The sequence below is a fragment of the Oncorhynchus nerka genome, linkage group LG28, assembly GCF_034236695.1.
Source record: "Oncorhynchus nerka isolate Pitt River linkage group LG28, Oner_Uvic_2.0, whole genome shotgun sequence".
Lineage (NCBI taxonomy): Eukaryota > Metazoa > Chordata > Actinopteri > Salmoniformes > Salmonidae > Oncorhynchus > Oncorhynchus nerka.
Window position 1 is genome coordinate 31637917 of NC_088423.1, and position 22460 is coordinate 31660376.

Sequence of the window (22460 nt, forward strand, 5' to 3'; positions counted from 1 at the left end):
GGGTCATAGAGTGTAGACAAACAGACAGTCAGTCAGTCACTGAAACTCAGTAGATAGGGTCATAGAGTGGACAGACAGACATTCAGTCAGTCACTGAAACTCAGTAGATAGTCATAGAGTGTAGACAGACAGACATTCAGCACAGTCAGTCACTGAAACTCAGTAGATAGGGTCATAGAGTGTAGACAGACAGACAGACAGTTAGTCAGTCACTGAAACTCAGTAGATAGGGTCATAGAGTGTAGACAGACAGAGACATTCAGCCAGTCACTGAAACTCAGTAGATAGGGTCATAGAGTGTAGACAGACAGACAGACAGTCAGTCACTGAAACTCAGTAGATAGGGTCATAGAGTGTGGACAGACAGACATTCAGCCAGTCACTGAAACTCAGTAGATAGGGTCATAGAGTGTAGATAGACAGACATTCAGCCAGTCACTGAAACTCAGTAGATAGGGTCATAGAGTGTAGACAGACAGACAGACACAGTCAGTCACTGAAACTCAGTAGATAGGGTCATAGCGTGTAGACAAACAGACAGTCAGTCAGTCAGTCACTGAAACTCAGTAGATAGGGTCATAGAGTGTAGACAGACAGACAGACAGACACAGTCAGTCACTGAAACTCAGTAGATAGGGTCATAGAGTGTAGACAGACAGACAGTTAGTCAGTCACTGAAACTCAGTAGATAGGGTCATAGAGTGTAGACAGACAGACAGTCAGTCAGTCACTGAAACTCAGTAGATAGGGTCATAGAGTGGACAGAGAGACATTCAGCCAGTCACAGTAGATAGGGTCATAGAGTGTAGATAGACAGACATTCAGTCAGTCACTGAAACTCAGTAGATAGGGTCATAGAGTGTAGACAGACAGACAGACATAGTCAGTCACTGAAACTCAGTAGATAGGGTCATAGAGTGTAGATAGACAGACATTCAGCCAGTCACTGAAACTCAGTAGATAGGGTCATAGAGTGTAGATAGACAGACATTCAGCCAGTCACTGAAACTCAGTAGATAGGGTCATAGAGTGTGGACAGACAGACAGACACAGTCAGTCACTGAAACTCAGTAGATAGGGTCATAGAGTGTAGACAGACAGACAGACACAGTCAGTCACTGAAACTCAGTAGATAGGGTCATAGAGACACAGTCAGTCACTGAAACTCAGTAGATAGGGTCATAGAGTGGACAGACAGACATTCAGCCAGTCACTGAAACTCAGTAGATAGGGTCATAGAGTGTAGACAGACAGACAGACACAGTCAGTCACTGAAACTCAGTAGATAGGGTCATAGAGTGTAGACAGACAGACAGACAGACACAGTCAGTCACTGAAACTCAGTAGATAGGGTCATAGAGTGTAGACAGACACAGTCAGTCAGTCACTGAAACTCAGTAGATAGGGTCATAGAGTGTGGACAGACAGACATTCAGCCAGTCACTGAAACTCAGTAGATAGGGTCATAGAGTGTAGACAGACAGACAGACACAGTCAGTCACTGAAACTCAGTAGATAGGGTCATAGAGTGTAGACAGACAGACATACACAGTCAGTCAGTCACTGAAACTCAATAGATAGGGTCATAGAGTGTAGATAGACAGACATTCAGCCAGTCACTGAAACTCAGTAGATAGGGTCATAGAGTGTAGATAGACAGACATTCAGCCAGTCACTGAAACTCAGTAGATAGGGTCATAGAGTGTAGACAGACAGACATTCAGCCAGTCACTGAAACTCAGTAGATAGGGTCATAGAGTGTAGACAGACAGACAGACACAGTCAGTCACTGAAACTCAGTAGATAGGGTCATAGAGTGTAGACAGACAGACAGACACAGTCAGTCACTGAAACTCAGTAGATAGGGTCATAGAGTGTAGACAGACAGACAGACACAGTCAGTCACTGAAACTCAGTAGATAGGGTCATAGAGTGTAGACAAACAGACAGACACAGTCAGTCACTGAAACTCAGTAGATAGGGTCATAGAGTGGACAGACAGACATTCAGTCAGTCACTGAAACTCAGTAGATAGGGTCATAGAGTGTAGACAGACAGACAGACAGACACAGTCAGTCACTGAAACTCAGTAGATAGGGTCATAGAGTGTAGACAGACACAGTTAGTCAGTCACTGAAACTCAGTAGATAGGGTCATAGAGTGTAGACAGACACAGTCAGTCAGTCACTGAAACTCAGTAGATAGGGTCATAGAGTGGACAGAGAGACATTCAGCCAGTCACTGAAACTCAGTAGATTGGGTCATAGAGTGTAGACAGACAGACAGACACAGTCAGTCACTGAAACTCAGTAGATAGGGTCATAGAGTGTGGACAGACAGACATTCAGCCAGTCACTGAAACTCAGTAGATAGGGTCATAGAGTGTAGATAGACAGACATTCAGCCAGTCACTGAAACTCAGTAGATAGGGTCATAGAGTGTAGACAGACAGACAGACACAGTCAGTCACTGAAACTCAGTAGATAGGGTCATAGAGTGTAGACAAACAGACAGTCAGTCAGTCACTGAAACTCAGTAGATAGGGTCATAGAGTGTGGACAGACAGACATTCAGCCAGTCACTGAAACTCAGTAGATAGGGTCATAGAGTGTAGATAGACAGACATTCAGCCAGTCACTGAAACTCAGTAGATAGGGTCATAGAGTGTAGACAGACAGACAGACACAGTCAGTCACTGAAACTCAGTAGATGGGGTCATAGCGTGTAGACAAACAGACAGTCAGTCAGTCAGTCACTGAAACTCAGTAGATAGGGTCATAGAGTGTAGACAGACAGACAGACACAGTCAGTCACTGAAACTCAGTAGATAGGGTCATAGAGTGTAGACAGACAGACAGACAGACACAGTCAGTCACTGAAACTCAGTAGATAGGGTCATAGAGTGTAGACAGACACAGTTAGTCAGTCACTGAAACTCAGTAGATAGGGTCATAGAGTGTAGACAGACACAGTCAGTCAGTCACTGAAACTCAGTAGATAGGGTCATAGAGTGGACAGAGAGACATTCAGCCAGTCACTGAAACTCAGTAGATAGGGTCATAGAGTGTAGATAGACAGACATTCAGCCAGTCACTGAAACTCAGTAGATAGGGTCATAGAGTGTGGACAGACAGACAGACACAGTCAGTCACTGAAACTCAGTAGATAGGGTCATAGAGTGTAGATAGACAGACATTCAGCCAGTCACTGAAACTCAGTAGATAGGGTCATAGAGTGTAGATAGACAGACATTCAGCCAGTCACTGAAACTCAGTAGATAGGGTCATAGAGTGTGGACAGACAGACAGACACAGTCAGTCACTGAAACTCAGTAGATAGGGTCATAGAGTGTAGACAGACAGACAGACACAGTCAGTCACTGAAACTCAGTAGATAGGGTCATAGAGTGTAGACAAACAGACACAGTCAGTCACTGAAACTCAGTAGATAGGGTCATAGAGTGGACAGACAGACATTCAGCCAGTCACTGAAACTCAGTAGATAGGGTCATAGAGTGTAGACAGACAGACAGACACAGTCAGTCACTGAAACTCAGTAGATAGGGTCATAGAGTGTAGACAGACAGACAGACAGACACAGTCAGTCACTGAAACTCAGTAGATAGGGTCATAGAGTGTAGACAGACACAGTTAGTCAGTCACTGAAACTCAGTAGATAGGGTCATAGAGTGTAGACAAACAGACACAGTCAGTCACTGAAACTCAGTAGATAGGGTCATAGAGTGTAGACAGACACAGTCAGTCAGTCACTGAAACTCAGTAGATAGGGTCATAGAGTGTGGACAGACAGACATTCAGCCAGTCACTGAAACTCAGTAGATAGGGTCATAGAGTGTAGACAGACAGACAGACACAGTCAGTCACTGAAACTCAGTAGATAGGGTCATAGAGTGTAGACAGACAGACATACACAGTCAGTCAGTCACTGAAACTCAATAGATAGGGTCATAGAGTGTAGATAGACAGACATTCAGCCAGTCACTGAAACTCAGTAGATAGGGTCATAGAGTGTAGATAGACAGACATTCAGCCAGTCACTGAAACTCAGTAGATAGGGTCATAGAGTGTGGACAGACAGACATTCAGCCAGTCACTGAAACTCAGTAGATAGGGTCATAGAGTGTGGACAGACAGACATTCAGCCAGTCACTGAAACTCAGTAGATAGGGTCATAGAGTATAGACAGACAGACATTCAGCCAGTCATTGAAACTCAGTAGATAGGGTCATAGAGTGTAGACAGACAGACAGACACAGTCAGTCACTGAAACTCAGTAGATAGGGTCATAGAGTGTAGACAAACAGACACAGTCTGTCACTGAAACTCAATAGATAGGGTCATAGAGTGTAGACAGACACAGTTAGTCAGTCACTGAAACTCAGTAGATAGGGTCATAGAGTGTAGACAGACACAGTCAGTCACTGAAACTCAGTAGATAGGGTCATAGAGTGGACAGACAGACATTCAGCCAGTCACTGAAACTCAGTAGATAGGGTCATAGAGTGTAGACAGACAGACAGACAGACACAGTCAGTCACTGAAACTCAGTAGATAGGGTCATAGAGTGTAGACAGACAGACAGACAGACAGACAGACAGACAGACAGACACAGTCAGTCAATGAAACTCAGTAGATAGGGTCATAGAGTGTAGACAGACACAGTTAGTCAGTCACTGAAACTCAGTAGATAGGGTCATAGAGTGTAGACAGACAGACACAGTCAGTCACTGAAACTCAGTAGATAGGGTCATAGAGTGTAGACAGACAGACAGACAGACAGACAGACACAGTCAGTCACTGAAACTCAGTAGATAGGGTCATAGAGTGTAGACAGACACAGTTAGTCAGTCACTGAAACTCAGTAGATAGGGTCATAGAGTGGACAGAGAGACATTCAGCCAGTCACTGAAACTCAGTAGATAGGGTCATAGAGTGTAGATAGACAGACATTCAGCCAGTCACTGAAACTCAGTAGATAGGGTCATAGAGTGTGGATAGACAGACAGACACAGTCAGTCACTGAAACTCAGTAGATAGGGTCATAGAGTGTAGACAAACAGACACAGTCAGTCACTGAAACTCAGTAGATAGGGTCATAGAGTGTAGACAGACACAGTTAGTCAGTCACTGAAACTCAGTAGATAGGGTCATAGAGTGTAGACAGACACAGTCAGTCACTGAAACTCAGTAGATAGGGTCATAGAGTGGACAGACAGACATTCAGCCAGTCACTGAAACTCAGTAGATAGGGTCATAGAGTGTAGACAGACAGACAGACACAGTCAGTCACTGAAACTCAGTAGATAGGGTCATAGAGTGTAGACAGACAGACAGACAGACAGACACAGTCAGTCACTGAAACTCAGTAGATAGGGTCATAGAGTGTAGACAGACACAGTTAGTCAGTCACTGAAACTCAGTAGATAGGGTCATAGAGTGTAGACAGACACAGTCAGTCAGTCACTGAAACTCAGTAGATAGGGTCATAGAGTGTAGACAGACAGACACAGTCAGTCACTGAAACTCAGTAGATAGGGTCATAGAGTGTAGACAGACAGACAGACAGACAGACACAGTCAGTCACTGAAACTCAGTAGATAGGGTCATAGAGTGTAGACAGACACAGTTAGTCAGTCACTGAAACTCAGTAGATAGGGTCATAGAGTGTAGACAGACACAGTCAGTCAGTCACTGAAACTCAGTAGATAGGGTCATAGAGTGGACAGAGAGACATTCAGCCAGTCACTGAAACTCAGTAGATAGGGTCATAGAGTGTAGATAGACAGACATTCAGCCAGTCACTGAAACTCAGTAGATAGGGTCATAGAGTGTGGATAGACAGACAGACACAGTCAGTCACTGAAACTCAGTAGATAGGGTCATAGAGTGTAGACAAACAGACACAGTCAGTCACTGAAACTCAGTAGATAGGGTCATAGAGTGTAGACAGACACAGTTAGTCAGTCACTGAAACTCAGTAGATAGGGTCATAGAGTGTAGACAGACACAGTCAGTCACTGAAACTCAGTAGATAGGGTCATAGAGTGGACAGACAGACATTCAGCCAGTCACTGAAACTCAGTAGATAGGGTCATAGAGTGTAGACAGACAGACAGACACAGTCAGTCACTGAAACTCAGTAGATAGGGTCATAGAGTGTAGACAGACAGACACAGTCAGTCACTGAAACTCAGTAGATAGGGTCATAGAGTGTAGACAGACACAGTTAGTCAGTCACTGAAACTCAGTAGATAGGGTCATAGAGTGTAGACAGACACAGTCAGTCAGTCACTGAAACTCAGTAGATAGGGTCATAGAGTGTAGACAGACAGACACAGTCAGTCACTGAAACTCAGTAGATAGGGTCATAGAGTGTAGACAGACAGACAGACAGACAGACACAGTCAGTCACTGAAACTCAGTAGATAGGGTCATAGAGTGTAGACAGACACAGTTAGTCAGTCACTGAAACTCAGTAGATAGGGTCATAGAAACTCAGTAGATAGGGTCATAGAGTGTAGACAGACACAGTCAGTCAGTCACTGAAACTCAGTAGATAGGGTCATAGAGTGTAGACAGACACAGTCAGTCAGTCACTGAAACTCAGTAGATAGGGTCATAGAGTGTAGACAGACAGAGAAATGATCTGGAACATAGACAGAGACTAAATCTATCCTCTCTCCCCAATCCCCATGTCTCTCCTGAGTGTCAGATGTGATCTTGTGATTCATTTTAAGGACTCAACATGTGATGGTGTAATTGGTGAGGAGATGCACTGTGGTTCCACGATGGGTAAAAAAGGGGGCTTAGACCCGTTAGTTGAAACTTGTGACCCCTCAGTTTTAGTTTAATGTCCCTACATTAAAATGGCAAAAAAGTACAAATTATTAAATGAAGGTAGGCACAAAATCTGTATCTCCGCTGCACTGTTTCAGCACAATGGACAGAATGTGTGTAGGGGGGGCTATGTAAAGCCACCGGTGTGGTTAGGTATGACTCCTTTGGGTTCCCATGAAAACCGGGAAAATGTAACCCAACCCCTCTGAATCAGAGAGGTGCGGGGGCTGCCTTAATTGTCATCGGCCGCCAGGGTAGCAGTTGTTGTTGGGGGTTAGAGGGACATTTTTTATAGTTCAACTTCATATTGATCATCTCCAGCATGACCCCAACATCAATATATATATATATATTAATATAATATATGTAATGTAATGTAATATAATAAATATATGTCTACACTCGATCCCTCCGATGTCAACAACTACAGACCAGTATCCCTTCTTTCTTTTCTCTCCAAAACTCTTGAACGTGCCGTCCTTGGCCAGCTCTCCCGCTATCTCTCTCAGAATGACCTTCTTGATCCAAATCAGTCAGGTTTCAAGACTAGTCATTCAACTGAGACTGCTCTTCTCTGTATCACGGAGGCGCTCCGCACTGCTAAAGCTAACTCTCTCTCCTCTGCTCTCATCCTTCTAGACCTATCGGCTGCCTTCGATACTGTGAACCATCAGATCCTCCTCTCCACCCTCTCCGAGTTGGGCATCTCCGGCGCGGCCCACGCTTGGATTGCGTCCTACCTGACAGGTCGCTCCTACCAGGTGGCGTGGCGAGAATCTGTCTCCTCACCACGCGCTCTCACCACTGGCGTCCCCCAGGGCTCTGTTCTAGGCCCTCTCCTATTCTCGCTATACACCAAGTCACTTGGCTCTGTCATAACCTCACATGGTCTCTCCTATCATTGCTATGCAGACGACACACAATTAATCTTCTCCTTTCCCCCTTCTGATGACCAGGTGGCGAATCGCATCTCTGCATGTCTGGCAGACATATCAGTGTGGATGACGGATCACCACCTCAAGCTGAACCTCAGCAAGACGGAGCTGCTCTTCCTCCCGGGAAGGACTGCCCATTCCATGATCTCGCCATCACGGTTGACAACTCCATTGTGTCCTCCTCCCAGAGCGCTAAGAACCTTGGCGTGATCCTGGACAACACCCTGTCGTTCTCAACTAACATCAAGGCGGTGGCCCGTTCTTGTAGGTTCATGCTCTACAACATCCGCAGAGTACGACCCTGCCTCACACAGGAAGCAGCGCAGGTCCTAATCCAGGCACTTGTCATCTCCCGTCTGGATTACTGCAACTCGCTGTTGGCTGGGCTCCCTGCCTGTGCCATTAAACCCCTACAACTCATCCAGAACGCCGCAGCCCGTCTGGTGTTCAACCTTCCCAAGTTCTCTCACGTCACCCCGCTCCTCCGCTCTCTCCACTGGCTTCCAGTTGAAGCTCGCATCCGCTACAAGACCATGGTGCTTGCCTACGGAGCTGTGAGGGGAACGGCACCTCAGTACCTCCAGGCTCTGATCAGGCCTTACACCCAAACAAGGGCACTGCGTTCATCCACCTCTGGCCTGCTCGCCTCCCTACCACTGAGGAAGTACAGTTCCCGCGCAGCCCAGTCAAAACTGTTCGCTGCTCTGGCCCCCCAATGGTGGAACAAACTCCCTCACGACGCCAGGACAGCGGAGTCAATCACCACCTTCCGGAGACACCTGAAACCCCACCTCTTTCAGGAATACCTAGGATAGGATAAAGTAATCCTTCTCACCCCCTTAAAAGATTTAGATGCACTATTGTAAAGTGGCTGTTCCACTGGATGTCTTAAGGTGAACGCACCAATTTGTAAGTCGCTCTGGATAAGAGCGTCTGCTAAATGACTTAAATGTAAATGTAAATGTAATCAATATATGTGAAAACTGTGTGTTTCTGTGTTTTGACATCATTGGTGTGCATTGTGTGATTTTAACCAATTATTGCCTACTTATTGGTTGATGATGTCATTGGAAACGCTTATCTACCTCACTACAAAACCTAGAAACACATAGCAGAACTGCAGATTTCTCCACCCTGCCAGCTCATGGATTCGAACCAGTGACCTTTTGGTTACTGGCACGACAATCTTGACCGCTAGGCTACCTGCTACCCTTGAGAGGGCTGGAATACTTGGTTACTGCTGAATGATGCCCCTGGGTATTGCTACATATCGGTATGTTTCAACATAGAAATAGATACATTCTATTATGGATTTCTTGGTAGCCTATTGGTTTTCATGGTTGTAAATGGAACTGTATGTATTGGAAACATGTTTAAGGTAGGCTAGCACTGCTTAATTGATTACTTGGGTCAAATTTGAATTACAGAAGTGTATTGTGCCATATAACAATGTGTTGCTTTACTCATGAGCGACATGGTTTTCCATGTTTGAAGCGGGCCTGAAGGCTTATTTGTTTGTCAAGCCAGGCTGCATCTCACTGTAGTAGACTGTAGACTATATTTTGGTTATTTGTTTGTCAAGCCAGGCTGCATCTCACTGTAGTAGACTGTAGACTATGTTTTGGTTATTTGTTAGTCAAGCCAGGCTGCATCTCACTGTAGTAGACTGTAGACTATGTTTTGGTTATTTGTTAGGCTGCATCTCACTGTAGTAGACCAGGCTGCATCTCACTGTAGTAGACTGTAGACTATGTTTTGGTTATTTGTTAGTCAAGCCAGGCTGCATCTCACTGTAGTAGACTGTAGACTATGTTTTGGTTATTTGTTAGTCAAGCCAGGCTGCATCTCACTGTAGTAGACTGTAGACTATGTTTTGGTTATTTGTTAGTCAAGCCAGGCTGCATCTCACTGTAGGCTGCTATCTTTTGGTGTTTGTTAGTAGACTGTGTAGACTATATTTTGGTTATTTGTTAGTCAAGCCAGGCTGCATCTCACTGTAGTAGACTGTAGACTATGTTTTGGTTATTTGTTAGTCAAGCCAGGCTGCATCTCACTGTAGTAGACTGTAGACTATGTTTTGGTTATTTGGATCTCCATTCACCTTTTGTTTACTGTGTTTGTTTACTGTTAATGTAACTAGCCTAAATATAGATTGTCATGCCTTTTTGATCTGATATTTTGGCACCGCTACTACTTGGCACCGCTGTTTTATTCGGTTTGCATTCACAGTTGTCGGTATTCTAAGGCAAACTGCTATTCAGTATTTTTGTTTTCATGCATAAATGACTAGGCTACTATTTTCAGCATTTAGTTTGCATTATTTTTGGTAAGACAGCAGTGTGTACGGCTGCATTCACATAGGCTGTTTGTAATAGGTGAATTACCTTATCTATCTTGTAGCCTGTATTCACTACCAATATGTACTTGCTTGAGTGCAGTGGTGTCAAACTCATTCCTCGGAGGGCCAAGTGTCTGCAAGTGTTTAGTGTTTCCTTTCAATTTAATACTAGACAACCGTTGAGGGGCGTTCCTTACTAATTAGTGACCTTAATTCCTAAACCAAGTGCAAGAGAGGAGCGAAAACCCGCAGATGCTCAGCCCTCCGTGGAATGAGTTTGACACGTACTTTAGTGTGTAAGGCGCTGTCCATTGTGCTGATACAGTGCAGGGGTGATAGGCTACAGATTAAGCGCCAAACCTGCCACTCAAGCACTCAATCAATAGTCTCAGAGTCTTGGCATTTGAATGTTTAGAGTCTTGGCACTTTATGTTTAGTGTGACATAAGCAGAATTCAATATAATTCCAATGCAAGAACCCCCCAAAATTGTGCCGCCTCACCGAATTCAACTGCCCCCCCTTAGTCACTTTATCCTAGCGCCAGATCTGAGTCACAGCCTTTCCCCTGGACAGTCTCCTCTGGGGGCCCTAACTGCTAACGCCACCAATCAATTAATTTCCCTCGTTCAATCAGTCCCACCCACTTAAATCACATTGGTCCTAATACAATAAGCACCTAATAGACTGGATACTGTATGTGAGGGGTAATGTAGTTTGCGGCCAGACTGTGGCACAATCACTAGAGTAGAGCCCTGAGTTTCTCTAGGTCAGTTTACCTGGTCTGGGTTAAACCCTTGAAGGCTCCTTTCCATGACTTCATGGGTCATTGGTGGCTGTGAAAAAATGAATACCTCTTTGCTGGTGAGCCTCATGAATACATCTCCCATGATGCCCTGCCACTGGCGCTTGAGCACCCTCTCCTGCAGGGTGTGAAGCAGCTCCAGGTGTTGCTGGATGAGGAAACGTAGAGAACTGGGGAATGGCCTGGAGAGAGACAAAGGAGATGGATATAAAACACATCAGCTTTGTAGCTCCTTCAGGGTTATCTTTGGTCTCTTTGTTGCCTCTCTGATTAATGCCCTCCTTGCCTGGTCCATGAGTTTTGGTGTCTTTGGCAGGTTTGTTTTTGTGCCATATTCTTTCCATTTTTTAATCATGGATTTAATGGTGCTCTGTGGGATGTTCAAAGTTTCTGATATTTTTTTAATAACCCAACCCTGACCTGTACTTCTCCACATGTCACGCCCTGACCTTAGTTATCTTTGTTTTCTTTATTATTTGGTTAGGTCAGGGTGTGACAAGGGTGGTTTGTGTAGTTTTGTATTGTCTAGGAGTTTTTGTATGTTTATGGGGTTTTCCTAGTCTACATGTTTTTATGTTTATAGTTGCCTAGATTGGTTCTCAATCAGAGGCAGCTGTTTATCGTTGTCTCTGATTGGGGACCATATTTAGGTAGCCATATTCCTTGCATAGTTTGTGGGTTATTATTCTATGTTTAGTTGCCTGTTTGCACTAGTCATATAGCTTCACGTTTTGTATAGTTTGTTCAGTGGTCGTTCTTTTCATTAAAAGAGTTATGTACGCTTATCACGCTGCGCCTTGGTCATTATGACGACCGTGACACCACAACTTTGTCCCTGACCTGTTTGTAGAGCTCCTTGGACTTCATAGTACCGCTTAGTGGTGTTGCAGACTCTGGGGCCTTTCTGAACAGGTGTATATATACTGAGATCATGTGACACTTAGGTTGCACACAGGTGGGCTTTATTTAGATAATTATGTGACTTCTGAAGGTACAGTGGGGCAAAAAAGTATTTAGTCAGCCACCAATTGTGTAAGTTTTCCTACTTAAAAAGATGAGAGAGGCCTGTAATTTTCATCAAAGGTACACTTCAACTATGACAGACAAAATGAAAAAAAGAAATCCTGAAAATCACATTGAATTAATAAAAAATCCTACAATGTGATTTTCTGGATTTTTTTCTCCTCATTTTGTCTGTCATAGTTGAAGTGTACCTATGATGAAAATTACAGGCCTCTCTCATGTTTTCAAGTGGGAGAACTTGCACAATTGGTGGCTGACTAAATACTTTTTTGCCCCACTGTAATTGCTTGCACCAGATCTTATTTAGGGGCTTCACAGGAAAGGAGGTGAATACATATGCACGCACCACTGTTCCGTTTTTTATTTTGGAGAATTTTTTGGTTATTTTTTTAAATTTCACTTTACCAATTTGGATTATTTTGTGTATGTCCATTACATGAAATCCAAATAAAAATCTATTTAAATTACAAGTTGTAATAAAACAAAATAGGAAAAACGCCAAGGGGGATGAATAATTTTGCAAGGCACTGTACATCTCACATACATGTGTAAATAATAACCGTCAGTGGTACAGTACCGTTTGTCTTTGGTGTGGAGGTCCTCTGTGCTGTTGAAGGTGATGTTGGCTTTCAGCAGGAGAGACAGGTACGACACATACACCCTCTCTGACTCCAACAGCTCCAGGGCAGCTATCTGCCTCTTATCTAACACACACACACACACACACACACACACACACACACACACACACACACACACACACACACACACACACACACACACACACACACACACACACACACACACACACACACCACACACACACACACACACCACACACACCACACACACACACACACACACGCAAAAGAAGCAACACACTGACTTTCAGTTGAAGTTTACATACACTTAGGTTGGAGTCATTAAAACTTGTTTTTTAACCACTCCACAAATTTATTGTTAAGAAACTATAGTTTTGGAAAGTCGGTTAGGACATCTACTTTGTGCATGCCACAAGTCAGTTTTCCAACAATTGTTAACAGACAGATTATAATTCACTATATCAGTGTATTCACTGTAATCCTCTTCCACCATAGTCCCTGTGCCCAAGAAAACAAAGGCAACCAGCCTAAATGACTACAGACGCGTAGCACTGTCCATAGCCAGGAAGTGCTTTGAAAGGCTGGTAATGGCTCACATCAACACCATTATCCTAGAAACCCTAGACCCATTCCAATTTGCATAGCGCCTAAGCAGATCCACAGATGATGCAATTTCTATTGCACTCCACACTGCCCTTTCCCACCTGGACAAAAGGAACACCTATGTGAGAATGCTATTCATTGACTATAGCTCAGCGTTCAATACCATAGTACCCTCAAAGCTCATCACTAAGCTAAGGATCCTGGGACTAAACACCTCCCTCTGCAACTAGATCCTGGACTTCCTGACAGGCCGCCCCCAGGTGGTGAGGGTAGGTAGCAACACATCTGCCACACTGATTCTCAACACTGGAGCCCCCCAGGGGTGCGTGCTCAGTCCCCTCCTTGCACTCCCTGTTGACCCACGACTGCATGGCCAGGCACGACTCCAACACCATCATTGAGTTTGCAGATGACACAACCGACAACAACGAGACAGCCTACAGGGAGGAGGTCAAAGACCTGGCCGGGTGGTGCAAGAATAGCAACCTATCCCTCAACGTAACCAAGACTAAGGAGATGATTGTGGACTACAGGAAAAGTAGGACCGAGCACGCCCCGGGGCTGTAGTGGAGCAGGTTGAGAGCTTCAAGTTCCTTGGTGTCCACATCACCAACAAACTAGAATGGTCCAAACACACCAAGACAGTCGTGAAGAGGGCACGACAAAGGCTATTCCCCCTCAAGAAACTAAAAATATTTGGCATGGGTCCTTGACATGGGTCCTGAGATCCTCAAAATGTTCTACAGCTGCAACATCGAGAGGTATCCTGACTGCTTGCATCACTGCCTGGTACGGCAATTGCTCGGCCTCTGACCGCAAGGCACTACAGAGGCTAGTGCGTATGGCCCAGTACATCACTGGGGCTAAGCTACCTGCCATCCAGTACCTCTACACCAGGCATTGTCAGAGGAAGGCCCTAAAAATTGTCAAAGACCCCAGCCACCCCAGTCATAGACTGCTGCATGGCAAGCGGTACCGGAGTGCCAAGTCTAGGACAAAAAGGCTTCTCAACAGTTTTTACCCCCAAGCCATAAGACTCCCGAACAGGTAATCAAATGACTATTTGAATTGTGTGGCCCCCCCAACCGCTCTTTTACGCTGCTGCTACTCTCTCTTTATCATATATGCATAGTCACTTTAATTATACATTCATGTACATACTACCTCAATTGGGCTGACCAACCAGTGCTCCCGCACATTGGCTAACTGGGCTATCTGCATTGTGTCCCACCACCCGCCACCCACCTCCCACCAACCCCTCTTTTACGCTACTGCTACTCTCTGTTCATCATATATGCATAGTCACTTTAACCATATCTACATGTACATATTACCTCAATCAGCCTGACTAACCGGTGTCTGTATGTAGCCTCGCTACTTTTATAGCCTCGCTACTTTTATAGCCTTGCTACTGTTATTTGTCACTGCCTTTTTACTGTTGTTTTTATTTCTTTACTTACCTATTGTTCACCTAATGCCTTTTTTGTACTGTTGGTTAGAGCCTGTAAGTAAGCATTTCACTGTAAGATCTACACCTGTTGTATTCGGTGCACGTGACAAATAAACTTTGATTTGATTTGATCACAATTCCAGTGGGTCAGAAGTTTACATACACTAAGTTGGCTGTGCCTTTAAACAGCTTGGAAAATTCCAGAAAATGAAAATGTATTTGTGCAAATCAATTCCAGAACAACAGCAAAGGACCTTGTGAAGATGCTTGAGGAAACAGGAACAAAATTATCTATATCCAAAGTAAAACAAGTCCTATATTGACATAACCTGAAAGGCCGCTCAGCAAGGAAGAAGCCACTGCTCCAAAACAAACATAAAAATGCCCGACTACGGTTTGCAACTGCACATGGGGACAAAGATCGTACATTTTGGAGAAATGTCCTCTGGTCTGATGAAACAAAAATAGAACTGTGTGGCCATAATGACCATCGTTATGTTTGGAGGAAAAAGGGAGACTTGCAAGCCGAAGAACACCATCCCAATTGTTAAGCATGGTGGTGGTTTCATCATGTTTTGGGGGTGCTTTTGCAGCAGGAGGGACTGGTGCACTTCACAAAATAGATGGCATCATGAGGCAGTAAAATGATGTGGATATATTGAAGCAACATCTCAAAACATCAGTCAGGAAGTTAAAGCTTGGTCGCAAATTGGTCTTCCAAATGGACAATGACCCCAAGAATTCTTCCAAAGTTATGGCAAAATGGCTTAAGGACAACAAAGTCAAGATATTGGAGTGGCCATCACAAAGACCTGATCTCAATCCTGTAGAAAATTTGCGAGTGCGAGCAAGGAGGCCTACAAACCTGACTCAGTTACACCAGCTCTGTCAGGAGGAATGGGCCAAAATTCACCCAACTTATTGTGGGAAGCTTGTGGAAGGCTACCCTAAACATTTGACCCAAGTTAAACAATTAAAGGCAATGCTACTAAATACTAATTGAGTGTATGTAAACTTCTGACCCACTGGGAATGGGATGAAAGAAATAAAAGCGGAAATATATCATTATCTCTACTATTATTCTGACATTTCACATTCTTAAAATAAAGTGGTGATCCTAACTGACCTAAAACAGTTTTTTTTTACTTGGATTAAATGTCAGGAATTGTGAAAAACAGAGTTTAAATGTATTTGGCTAAGGTGTATGTAAACTTCCGACTTCAACTGTTTTCATTTGTGGCTGTCCATCGCCCATTTCTTTTGATATGTTACGAATTTCAATTCCTATTACATTATTATAAATAAGTAAGTAGTTGAAAAGTTGCTAATTAGCCTTTGCTAGATTGCTAGATGTTTGTGTTATATGCCCACCCATCCACCCTGAACGAATCTGTTTTATGTAACCATACCAAATGTAATTTCAGTGTCCCAGATTTACATGTACTATGTTACCTCTAGTCTGTGAGATCAGGCTGGTTGAACTGGTTCAACTGAACCGGTTCAACTGTATATACTGTAGTTCTGTTGGCTGGGTGTCTCTGACTAGCAGAAGGGTCCAACATTGGCTATGATTCGTATATAAAGCACTTCTCCATAAACTCCCTTACTACCTCACCTTACTTCTAAACTGAGTAAGTATGATACTCGCTCTCAAGACTGGTTGGTACTAGAGGTTCCACTGATGATCTCTGCGTTAGGGAAGACTGCTTTCAGTTACTATGCCCCACAGTTCACTTTAAAACTAGATTTGTTTGGTCCCAAAAGGGGAATTCAGGGCTCTGATAATATATATATATATATATATAGTATATTGATTGATTGATTGTATATATTCGTTTCCACTACCCTTTCTGAATGTAATGTAATTTATTTGAAATGTTGTAACTGTAATTTTGTAGTGATCATTCCTGAATGTGTGGCTCACATTGTTTGAATTGTTGTTCTCAGGCCACCACTGGAAATGAAGGTTAATAAAATAAGTGTGCTTTTTACACAGCTGTGACATATTAAATGAGAATAAGTCTATAGACTACAAAATAATTTAATGTAGGGCTCTGTAATGTAACAAGGGAATAAGTCACTGTGTGTAACGTCAGTGGTGATGTGCCTCACTGTTTTCTGAGGCACTCTGTGCATCCGTGTCGTCCCGGCTCTCTTTCGATTCTGTCCACACTGGAGACTTAGACTGACCCCTCTGGGGCAGGCCACTGGCTGCCTCCTGCTCTGAGTTAGAGGCTGCACCACACACAGTACACACACAGGGAGAAAACACAAGCATTGTCAATGCGATTCCGCTGTCTCTGATTGATTTCATGTGCTGTAACATCCCTATACAGCCGCCGGGTATTTGATTCAGCTAAAGCAAGTATGTTCAATGGCTAACCATAACCCACAGGGCACACAGTGGTTGAGGCAATGTTTTCCAACGTGGAATAAACGTTGAATTGACGTCTGTGCCCAATGGGTAAGGACCAGCTAGTCAGTACATCGATGACACACATACAGGATCTGCTATGGATTCTGTCTGTCCCTCAGAGGTATAACTCACTCTGTGTCGAGGCTATGCTCCTGTGTGGAGAGATGCTGGGCAGGCTGGCGAAGTAATGCTGGATGACGTTGAGCTCTGTCTGGTTGGAGAGACACTCATGGCCCTCCCCATGGCAGTCCCCTTTGGAACTTTTTCTGACAAAACCAAGGGGAATGGTGAGTTCATTTCAGGTGAAGAAAGTATGTGTGTGAATGTTTGTGCATGCTACGTGTGTGTCACACACCTCTGTTGAATGGGCCGGATCTCTCTGCTGTTCTCTGATTGGAGGAACTCCAGGCCATCCTGTAGCTCTTTCTGTCTGTTGCTAACCTCTTTTATCTGGGTTAGAGCACTGCTCAGGTCCTCCTAAGCACAACCAGGACATACACTCAGTGGCCAGTTTATTAGGTACACCACCCCGTTCACGAAAATGGTTTCGCTCCTACAGACAGTGAGTCACACTGCTATATAAAGCAGGCAGACAGGCATCAAGGCATTTAATCACTGTTCAATTGAATGTTAGAATGGGTGAACTCTCGACTTTTTCACGTGGTATGATTGTCGGTGCCAGGCGCGCCGGTTCCAGTATCTCAGAAACGGCCGGCCTCCTGGGCTTTTCACGCACGACAGTATCTAGGGTTACCAAGATTGGCGCGAGAAACAAAAAACATCCAGTCAGATGCAGTCCTGTGAGCGAAAACAGCTCATTGATAAGAGAGGTCAAAGGGGAATGGCAAGAATCATGCAAGTGATGCACAGTACAGCATCTCGAAATGCACAACTCATCGATCATTGTCACAGATGTGCTATTTCAACAGATGACAACACCGGGTTCCACTCCCATCAGCTAAAAACAAGAAGAAGTGGCTCCAGTGGGCATGTGATAACCAACATTGGATAATTGAAGAGTGGAAAAACATTGCCTGGTCCGACAAATCCTGGTTCCTGTTGCGTCATGCTGATGGCAGATTCAGGATTTGGCATAAGCAGCATGAGTCCATTGCCCCAGCCTGCCTGGTGTCAACAGTACAGGCTGGTGGCGGTGGTGTAATGGTGTGGGGAATGTTTTCCTGGCACACGTTAGGTCCCTTGATACCAATTGAGCAATGTTTCCATGCTCCAAAGAATTCAGGTTGTTCTGGAGGCAAAGGGGGTCTGACTCGGTAGTAAATGGGTGTATCTAATAAATTGGCCACTGTGTATAGCACAATCACATCACTATGATATCTAGCTACATTCACAATGTACATTCACATGTACCATGTACCAGATAGCTACATACTGCAACACTTATTTTGTGTGTTAAACATCCTGCTTGAATTGCTAGAAACTGTTACTGGTTTTACTGTAGTCCACTTGTATGGTATGAGCAGAATGACAAACAGCAGAATGACAAACAGGCACATTTTTGGTTTCAGATATCAGTGAGGATGCATCAAGTCATGTGGGGAGTACGGTACCTTAAACGTGTTGAGCGAGTTCCTGATTCCCATGATCCTGTCATCCAGGTCTCTCTGGTGTGCCTGAGCCCTCTCTTCCAGACTGCTGTCCCTTTGCTGCAGCGCAGCCATGTCCTGTAACACCCCCTGCAGCAACGTACGCAGCTCTGCCACCAAGGACTGCAGCTGGAGCACCAGGTCAGAGGTTAGCAGTCAGGATGTAACAACCGTTACTACAGTGATATGATTGTTTGTGACATTGCTAATGGCTCCAAAATGTCCAGAACATAACTGTGAAATGCTACATTGGTTCCATATGAGTGGGTGAATAAATGACTTAGCTGTTTTAACCATAGTAGTAATACTTTTGTGGGTGCTTATATTTGTCCTACTTTACACATGTACAAGTGTGTATTAATACGCATGCGTGAATCGGAAATGTTTTTTCCCCTGAGACACCCTCGGAGAGTGGAGTCACGGCCAGGATCTGAAATGTTTTTTCCCCTGAGACACCCTCGGAGAGTGGAGTCAGGAATGTTTTTTCCCCTGAGACACCCTCACGGCCAGGATCTGAAATGTTTTTCCCCTGAGACACCCTCGGAGAGTGGAGTCACGGCCAGGATCTGAAATGTTTTTCCCCTGAGACACCCTCGGAGAGTGGAGTCACGGCCAGGATCTGAAATGTTTTTTCCCCTGAGACACCCTCGGAGAGTGGAGTCACGGCCAGGATCTGAAATGTTTTTTCCCCTGAGACACCCTCGGAGAGTGGAGTCACGGCCAGGATCTGAAATGTTTTTTCCCCTGAGACACCCTCTGAGAGTGGAGTCACGGCCAGGATCTGAAATGTTTTTTTCCCTGAGACACCCTCTGAGAGTGGAGTCACGGCCAGGATCTGAAATGTTTTTTTCCCTGAGACACCCTCGGAGAGTGGAGTCACGGCCAGGATCTGAAATGATCAACAGCGTCCCTGGAGAAAATAGGGTTAAGTGCCTTGCTCAAGGGCACATGGATTTTTTTTTTTACCATGTCGGCTTGGGGATTAGAACTAGCAATCTTTTGGTTACTGGCCCAACACTCTAGAGGGTTCTCGTATGGGGACACCCCAAAAAGCCTTTTTCTAAGAGTGTATCAGAGGTCAGCTAGGTCACAGCTCATTTTGCCACAGGGTTTGTTTCCTACAACGCTCCCCACTGAGTCACAATATCCTCGTTATCTTTTTCATTGTTGTTGTCGTTTGGAGTGTCCCAATTTCTCTTTTTCCCCCTTCTGTTATATGCCAGCAGTGATTCCATTTTTTCTCTCCTTTGGTGTAGCTGCCGTTCTTAGGATGTTGGGTTATTGAATTTAGTCTGCAGAGATAAGTGAATCAGCTCATGTGAACAGACAGGGGTTCAGGCTGCTGCCAGCCCCAGTCATCTTCTCTTCACTCCTCTACTCTGTGGATACGGTCATGTGAAAGCCATCAGGCTGCAGATTCATTAGGGCAGCTGCCCTTCTTTACAGATGTACAGATGTGATCTCTGTGTTGCTGTGCAATACCCTGCCTCTGCTCACTACTTTAGAGTGCATTACAATACAGTACATACGCAACACATACAGTACCTTACAGCAGTGCAACAACGTCTGTGTATTATATTGTACCTTACAGCTGTACTGTTACGATATTTTTACATATCTGTAGCATTTTGTTAGAACATACTGTATACCAGTCCATTGACGTGCATTTACATATAATAAGATTAGAGACAGGCCGTAGCCGAGGCTATTCCCATTTCTCTGGCAGTGTGTCTCTTGCAAAGGGACTGACTATAGAGCTGGTTACCTGAAAAATCTCTAGGTTGGCCTCCTCCATTTCCTGGTTTTGTTCTAGAAGTCAAGGCCATCAGTTAATCACACATCAATATGGATTTACTGTATCTCCCTGTCACTCACACATCACTATGGAGAAAATCCTCAGTTACTCAGACAGACCATTATTTGGAGATACAGAACCAAATAGACTATGATAAAGACAAATCCTATAGTCATGTGGTATGTCCAACACAATGTCTCATTTTGCAGCCTATGCACAGTAAATAATGTAAGAGTGAACCCTTACAAGTTACCCAAACACTGAAATTATACATGTAATGTTAAGGTACACAAGGCTTGTGTCATCAAACAGTTGTACCATAGTGGAAATACCCTACTGAACTCAATCTGTTTCTGTTCAAATGCCAAATGTCCAATCAGCGAGCAGCATTTAAAGGTCATTTTAAATGTCTGCTTAATCATACATTATGCATTTGAGCTTGTGATGGAAGGACGTATTCTGAACAGGAATACATGTATAGCAAATTTCCTGAAAAAATAACAATGTAAAAGATCATTCAAAGACAACTAATTTGGACCAAATTTCAAGTCTTCCAATGGTTGTATCATGCGTCAGAGTTTTGCCACTTAATAACCAGTTCTTAAGACATTGGATAGTCAGATAGTCATGTAATGCCGAAGAACATTGAATGAGAAATTCAAGCATACCAACTTTGTTTCAATATTTTTCCAATAACTGTCCATCAACAACAGGTTTCATAAAAAGCGTATTTGTCCATGTAACCAGTTCAAACACATAAAACAATCTGTTACGCACAGCACACCAAAGATATTCCACATCAACAATACAATTATTTTTCTTTACTGTAGCATCTCTATAAACCATGTGACTACCAACAAATCATAAAAACACAAAACCATCACCATCTTGATTATAGAACCAGAATTTACCTTCTGTCTTGCTGTTTTCCATAGTTCCTGTGCCCACCTACCTAGACCACAAACAGGATTGTGTAGTTTTAGTGTTCAAGGCACTCCTCTGTTCTGTCCTCCTCTGAACACTGTCCTGCCGAACCCTCGCTCTAAACCATGTGAGTCTGATGATCTTCCACACAAAAAGGGCCCTTGTGTACAGTAAGTGGAATGATGGTGGGAGAGGGCAGACAGAGAGAGGGAGAGAGATGGAAGAGAGGGGTAGAGCTTGAGGGCTTTTGACACTCCTTCATGAGGAGACAATTGGACAGCTGATTCAATTTTCCCCTTAACATGAATGCCCAATTTCATAGAACAGATCAAACAGAACTGTGACACAGGATCTGGTCAGCTCAGGCGGGTGACATGCAAAAGGTAGTCAGGATATGATGCCATTTTAGTCATTGTACATTTTCTATGTGATTCCATACAGTATTTGGCCAAGTTTCCTTAATGACTGTGTCTGTATGTTACTGTTAGAAACAGTGATGTGTGATGTGCTTCAGTGTGTTGTGTGTTATGAACACAATTAAGTAGGCCTATTGCATATGATGCTGTAGTATATTTTTACATCAGCATGTTTGTGCAGTGTTTCTACTGTATAGTGGGTATGTGTTTTGGATTCACTGATACACACAAGGATTCACCTTTCCCCAATGTTTTTTTAAAACTGTGTGGGTCTCTATGAATGAGTGTGTTATTGGTATCAGACTCTAGTAGGGTTAATGTTAATACTGTATATAGTGATGGCATTTACGCTCCTCCACACCCCCAGGACCAAGTTCAGCTCCCTGGGGGAATCAGGCTTTCAGCCCTTTTCTCTTTAGAAAGGCTTGTTGATAGCTGTGCTCCTTGTCCCTTTTAGCATCAGCTGTGTTCTGTGTCAGTTGCCCTCTCTAGTTGTGTCCATTTTTTCTTGTACTGTACAAATGTAATACATTATATTCTGTCAGCGTTGTGTGAGTGAGTCAGTGTGATTAGCCTTTTACTGCAGTAGGCTAAATCAGGGTCACACAGTGATTCTTGGTAGTCTTTTAAAAATAGAACCCGGACGATGCTGTGGAAATTGTGCACCGCCCTATGGGACTCCCAATCACATC

The 22460-nt window shown here is 44.0% G+C and overlaps 1 protein-coding gene across 4 annotated transcripts in view; it reads right to left on the reverse strand.

Moving 5' to 3' along the window:
- Positions 1 to 21729, reverse strand: part of LOC115113128 (rho guanine nucleotide exchange factor 33) — a 76217-nt gene extending 54488 nt beyond the window's left edge. For 2 of the 4 annotated variants that reach the window (XM_065012767.1, XM_065012765.1), the window contains exons 1-8: positions 21340 to 21729; positions 20399 to 20442; positions 18598 to 18762; positions 17382 to 17503; positions 17159 to 17292; positions 16723 to 16845; positions 12533 to 12659; positions 10982 to 11114 (exon numbers count right to left, since the gene is read on the reverse strand). In XM_065012767.1, coding sequence (XP_064868839.1) covers positions 10982 to 11114; positions 12533 to 12659; positions 16723 to 16845; positions 17159 to 17292; positions 17382 to 17503; positions 18598 to 18762; positions 20399 to 20442; positions 21340 to 21361 — 870 coding nt within the window. In that variant the 5' untranslated portion in view covers positions 21362 to 21729. The remainder of the gene's footprint in view (positions 1 to 10981; positions 11115 to 12532; positions 12660 to 16722; positions 16846 to 17158; positions 17293 to 17381; positions 17504 to 18597; positions 18763 to 20398; positions 20443 to 21339) is intronic. The other 2 variants (XM_065012768.1, XM_065012766.1) reach the window with 2 other exon arrangements.
- Positions 21730 to 22460: the final 731 nt, after the last annotated feature.